General features: G+C 35.3%; 1 protein-coding gene across 2 annotated transcripts in view; it reads right to left on the minus strand.

Moving 5' to 3' along the window:
* abcc3 (ATP-binding cassette, sub-family C (CFTR/MRP), member 3) overlaps positions 1 to 6,539 on the minus strand; it is a 68,110-nt gene that overhangs the window by 12,019 nt on the left and 49,552 nt on the right. The window contains exon 23 of one of the 2 annotated variants that reach the window (XM_016440848.1): positions 1,641 to 1,954. In XM_016440848.1, coding sequence (XP_016296334.1) covers positions 1,641 to 1,954 — 314 coding nt within the window. Of the gene's footprint in view, positions 1 to 1,640; positions 1,955 to 5,425; positions 5,737 to 6,539 lie in introns of both variants that reach the window. The other variant, XM_016440849.1, reaches the window with a different exon arrangement.

The raw sequence follows: 6,539 nt of genomic DNA on the forward strand, positions 1-6,539 counted from the left end.
TCCATTGCTGAGACACTGATGCAATGCTACATTTCTCCAAATCTGATGAAGAAACAAACTCATCTACATCTTGGATGGCCTGAGGGTGAGCACATTTTCATCTTTGTCTGAACTCTTCCTTTAACAGCGGGACACACCACCAAATCCACTTCTTACTCGTGGACTCTTATTGCACCCTCACATCCCCAGTTCTTTCATTAAAATAACTACAAAAACAAGTTAAAAGCCCTGTCTGTTATTGCGCTAGCATTAGTACTGACAGCTACACGCTACACTGTTAGTGTTAGAGGAGCGCACAGTATGAATGCTGATGTAATGGTAATGGAGATTAGGCTGATGAAGTGATGAGATACAGCACAGCAAAACACTTCAAAACCATGTTCAGTAGAAGACAAATGAATTAACTTCTACTCCTGCAAAGCTAACTCTACAGTAAAAGGCTGTTCTTTACCTGCCTTTATTACTTTTCAAAACAACTGATCATTCTCGTATTATGATTGATAATATGGAATATGAAGTTTGCTGTTGTGACTACAGGGAATATACTGTTAACTATATGCCAAAGTACTAAGAAATTCATATACACTTTAATAAACTATATTAATAAATAAATAATAATCATACATTGTTGCCATAATTTAATTACATTGTAATAATGTTAATAGAAATAATCATTATTTTTTATTACTACTACTTTATATTAATCATGATGATAATTTATTGCAACATTTAATTAAATTATATAATAATAACAATTAGTAATAGTACTAGTAGCAGCAGCATTAAATCATTTAATACATTCATTTACTACTAATAATAATTTAGTAAACTATATACTAACAAATATAATATAGTAACAAATATAATTAATACTAGTAGTAGTAATTTGATAAATTACTGCAAAAATTTATTATTACTATTACTGTTAATAATAATATTTATTTATAATAATTTATTGCAGTAACATATAATTACATAATAATAATAATTTACTGTAATAATGTTTTAAATTATATCCTAAAATTAATTATTATTATCATTACTAGTAATAGTATTAATAGCATATCATTTAACAAATTATTGTAATCATTTATTTTTTTAATAACAATAATAAATGATTGCAATGACAGTAAATAATGATATACTAGTAATTACTGACTGCAATAATTATTAATAATTATCATCATTACTATAATTAGCAGCAGTATTATATCATTTGACAAATTACAAATTATTGCTATAATTTATTATTGTTGTCGCTAATATTCTTAATAATAGCAATAATAAATCTTAGTAAAATATATAATAATAATAATAAAATAACACTTTTGACTCAAATGATTATACTGTTAATATAATGTACAATATTAATTAAAACTAAAACACAAGGATTTGTGGTATACTGCATGTTTCATGTAAGCTCTGTTACTGTACGTTTCTAGGAAGTTCTCAGAAACTCAAGGAGGTGATTCGGTAAAGAACAGCCGCGACTAACCAATCAGAGAGCGACTCCCTGAGCGCGCTACAACCGAATGACCAAACTACAACACTACGACAGTGATAATGCAGCTAGAACATAACAACAACAACAACACGTTAGCATGCTGTATTAATGAGTTAGCAGACTTGTTCCTATTTACCTGGACCCACCAATAGAACAGCATTAACGGCACTATGACTATGAGGAACATAGGGGTGAGGGCAGAGCATACGATCAGCACATTTACTGTGTACCAGAAAGTGCGCATCCAGATATCAATATTGTCTGGAATGACAGAGTCTATTGTGTCCACGTCTTTGCTGAAGCGGTTCAAGACCCGCCCCGAGGGTGTGGCCTCGAAAAAGGCCTGCGGGGCCCTCAGAATGGCGTGGAGCATGTGGAGGTGCGTCTCGTGGGCTGCCTTCAGCATGCTGTACGCCCGACACAGTAAACAGTTGGCCAGAATCAGCGCACCTGTTGAAGGGGCAGCACACGGGTTAGTGGGGTCGGCCCTCACTCGCTCACGGCTGCTTCAGACAAGCACTTCAGACAGCGTGTGTGTGTGTGTGTGAGAGAGTGTGTGTGTGTGTGTGTGAGTGTGTGTGTGTGTGTGTGTGTGTGTGTGAGAAATACTGACAGAGGCCAGCACCGTGTCCGCTCATCTAGGAGAGAAACAGACTCGTGTGGAAGTCAGAAAACTGCTTTCCCTGGTTGTGTTTCTGTTGTGCTTGTGAGAAATTCAGCATTCAAATGACTATAACATTCACACTTTAATGTAGCTTAGATGAAGAATTGTTCAAACGTTTGGGGTCGGTAAGAAAGAAATGCATACTTTTGATTATCTAGGCTGCATTTTTTATGTCACAAAAAATTTCCATTTCAAATAAATGCCGTTCTTCTGAACTTTCTATTAATCTGTGAATCCTGAAAAGTAAAATGTATGATGGTTTCCACACAAATATGGCGCAGCACAAATGTTTTCAACATTGATAATAATCAGAAATGTTTCTTGAGCAGCAAATCAGCATATTAGAATGATTTCTGAAGATCATGTGACACTGAAGACTGGAGTAATGATGCTGAAAATTCAGCTTTGATCACAGAAATAAATTACAGTTTAACATATATTCACATAGAGAACAGCTATTTTAAATTGGAATAATATTTCAGAATTTTTACTGTATTTTTAACCAAATAAGTGCAGCCTTGGTGAGCGGAAGAGACTTTCAAAAACATAAAAAATCTTGCCGACCTCAACCTTTTGAATGGTAGTTTTGTAAAGAATTTGATATGAAATGTTTTGATGTTCATACTGAAATCTCTGGCATTTGATTGCAGACTTCAAATCTTAAATATTCTTAAGATGTGATCTGAAACTACTAGAGATATGAGATTACTTGGGTTTTTATCTGAGGAGAAACATCTGAGAGCCTAAAGGCTTAAGCAAAAGATCTCAATATTATGTCATTGCTGTCTAGAAGCAACAATTGAGATATTGCACTGTAAGAAAAACTTTTTTTTTTCAGTATTTTTGTCCTATTCTCCAGTACAAATATCCAAACATTTACTTGAGAAGCAAAATGACTTGTTTTCTGAAAAACAAATGTGAATTTAAGTCTAAAACAAGAGAAAAAAATTATATATTTTCCCTTATTTTAAACAAAAACTCAATTTGTTTCTCAAGTAAATTATATGATATTTATACTGGAAAACAAGACAAAAATACTGAGAAGAAAGATCTCATTTGGATTATTAACTAAGAACAAGATAATCACTAGGTTGTACTCATTGCTCTCAAATACAGAGAGCATACATGCACCATTTAGTAACTCAGTGAATTGACTGGAGAAGTGTGGATGTGTTTGATGATCAGCAGAGGGCGCAGGTGAAGCACGAGGATCCGACACACAAACCAGAGACGGACAGACACTCCCAGAGTCCCTGTGTGCATGTGTGTGATGGTTTGTGCTCATGAATGGGTGTGACTGTGAAAGCAAACAGCAGCAGAAGTCAAAGCAGGAAGTGGGCAGCAGGCGCTGAGGGAAGAACAGGAAACAAGCTCTTGCACACGCCGGGAGACACGAGACACGGCTTTGCTCACACCACGTGAAAATCTGATCTTTAGGACCGAGTGTCTGTGTTCAGACACTGTTGTGCATAAACTGCATCTAAAACTACTGTTTACTACATACAGAAGACTGCAAAAAATGATTTTCTGTTGTTTTCCACAATAAATATCAGAAAATTCTTAAATCAAGATACACTTACATAAAAAAAAAAGTGTTGAGTTTTCAAAATTTTTCTTTTGAAAATGCATCAAAATGAATTAGGTTTAAGCTTAACACAAGAAAAAATATATATATAAAAAGAAAGAAAAAATTAAAAACATAATAGCCAATGGGGTCAGAAAAATAAACTTAATTTAATATAACTTAATTTAAAAATACTTTTTTTTTTACCACAACGGACAGATTATAAATTATTGCAGAAAGTTAATTATATAATAATAATAATAAATTATTATTATTACAATATATATATACATATATAATTTAGGTTTAGAAAAATAAACTTAATAATTCAAAGTGAAAACTAGTTTATTTTACTCCCCATTGACAGATTATTTCTCTTGTTTTAAGCTTAAACTTGCTTACTTTTGATATAAAAATGAAAGACTTAACATTTTAAGTCAATTTGCTTCTCTAGACATGTAATTAAATAACACAGAAAGTGTAAAAAAAAAAAAAAAATCATTAAAATGTATATACTAATTAAAATGACATAAGATGTCTTAAAATCAGTCAGAATGCAGAAAAGTCAGAATGCAGCGGTACGACTGGTCTTCAACGAGCCCAAAAGAGCCCATGTTACACCTCTCTTTATCTCCTTGCACTGGCTACCGGTTGCGGCTCGAATCAAGTTCAAGACATTGATGCTTGCATATAGAACAGCCACAGACTCAGCACCCGCCTACTTCCACTCACTACTACGAATCTACATCCCCTTCAGAAGTCTGAGATCCGCTAGTGAGCGACGCCTCGTGGTACCATCACAGAGAGGCTCAAAATCACTTTCCAGAACATTCTCGTTCACCACTCCTGGCTGGTGGAACGATCTTCCCACCCCTATCCGGAATGCTGAATCCCTGACAATTTTCAAGCGACAGCTGAAAACACATCTCTTTCGAAGCTACTTGACTTCATCATAAAAAAAAAAACTAAACAAAAAAAATAAATAAATAAAAAAAAAACATCTCTCTCTTTATTTATTCCTTCTCTTTCTAGCTTGTACTTATTTGAACAATGTCTAGAAACTTGGTATTACAACCACTTCCTGTGTCTGTTTGCCTCTTTAAGAAGAATCGCTTTATGTATCCCCCAATTGTAAGTCGCTTTGGATAAAAGCGTCTGCTAAATGACTAAATGTAAATGTAAATGTAAAATTCCATATGATAAAAATTCAAAAATACTTTCTGGAAAAATCTTATTTAAGTCCTAATAAAATAAAATCATTGTTTATTTGCATTAAAAGCAGGTGAATGTTTAAAAAAAACCCACTAAGAAAATCATTTTTTGCAGTGTATGAGCAAGAATGACAGCTGTAGAGTAATAATGCACACTTTGTGTGGTTTTATATTGACGCGATGTGTCCTAATTGACAGAATAAATGTAAATCGAAGAGACTGTTTAAGTTTGTTATTTTAATTGTTCAAAAAAAAAAACAAAAAAAAAACTAAGAAATCAGATTTTTCCCGCTGTCTGAACAACGCCAAACAGACATAGAGGAAGTACAGAGGAAGAAATCACACAGGTTACACAGACTGACTCTCTGTACCAAATCCTGGAAAGTACACCCTCAAATACTCCTCGAAAGGGAACTGAATCGCAAACGTTATCCCGCTTTCATCCAGAATCAGAGTACAGCTGCAAAAAAGGGCAAAAATACCTGCACAAAGAAGTAAATCAAAGCCAGAGGGCCAATGACCAGCGCGAATATGGGCGTACTGCAAATGATAACAATCATGGTGGACAGAGAGGCAAAGAAGGTGCCCAGGAACATGAGGATGGTGGACGGGAGGACCTCATCGATCACATAAATGTCCTTGGAGAAGCGGTTGATGATCCGGCCTATGGGGGTGGTGTCAAAGAAAGACTGGGGCGTGTGAAATTTGTTGTCCAGCAGGGTCTGATGCAGCTTGCGTGCGGCCTGGATTTTCCCCAGAGCCAGAGTAAAGGAGGAAAACATAACCAGGACGCCTGTGTTAGAGAGACCAGAGGAGGGGCACAGCGTCACTACACTACACACACCTGCAGGGGATTGTGGGATACGGGAGAGCTACAGAGCGGGAGTCAAACGAGAGCACAGTCCTCACCACAAATACACACGGGCCGAGTTCACACAAAAACGACAGGTGCATCACTGTTCACTCCACTTCAGTGGAACGCAAAAGGAGAAACTTAATGCAGCTCTTTTCCGTATAATGACAAGATCGATCGGCCAATAAAGCTGTATTCACAATAGAGGATAAAAATGTCCATTTTTAAACACATCCGCCTAGTTTTTATCAGTATTTAGTCAACCTGTCCTGTTTTGTGTTTAAAAAAACGTACGTTTGCGATGTTTTAAGGTCATCAGCGCTTTTCCTACAGAGAACGCATGTGTGAACGGTTGCCAGGTTGAGAAGATAAAGTGAAACACTGCAGAAAATGTTTATTTTTTAAGAGAGAAGCTCTGATTTGGGGATTTTAACTCATCTGGCAACCCCAATAATTCAAACACATGGAGGCCTGTCAAGATCATTTTTGGATATAGAGTTTTTATTTTTGAAACTACATTTTAGTCTCGTCTTTTTTTGTCAACGATATTGCATGTTAATATAGTCACTATAGTGTAATGATGCTCATGGAAAAAAGGTTGTCAGGGAATATTTTCATAGTTTTCAAATAGTTTTCGTTAACGAAATTAACAATTCTTGCTATGCACAGTTTGTTTTCACATTAGTTTCATAAAGCAATAAGCTCCGTGAAGCCGTGGTTTACAGTGAATTTATAACAGCTAA

Source organism: Sinocyclocheilus anshuiensis, unplaced genomic scaffold, assembly GCF_001515605.1.
Source record: "Sinocyclocheilus anshuiensis isolate Anshui unplaced genomic scaffold, SAMN03320099.WGS_v1.1 scaffold454, whole genome shotgun sequence".
NCBI classification, from domain to species: Eukaryota; Metazoa; Chordata; class Actinopteri; order Cypriniformes; family Cyprinidae; genus Sinocyclocheilus; species Sinocyclocheilus anshuiensis.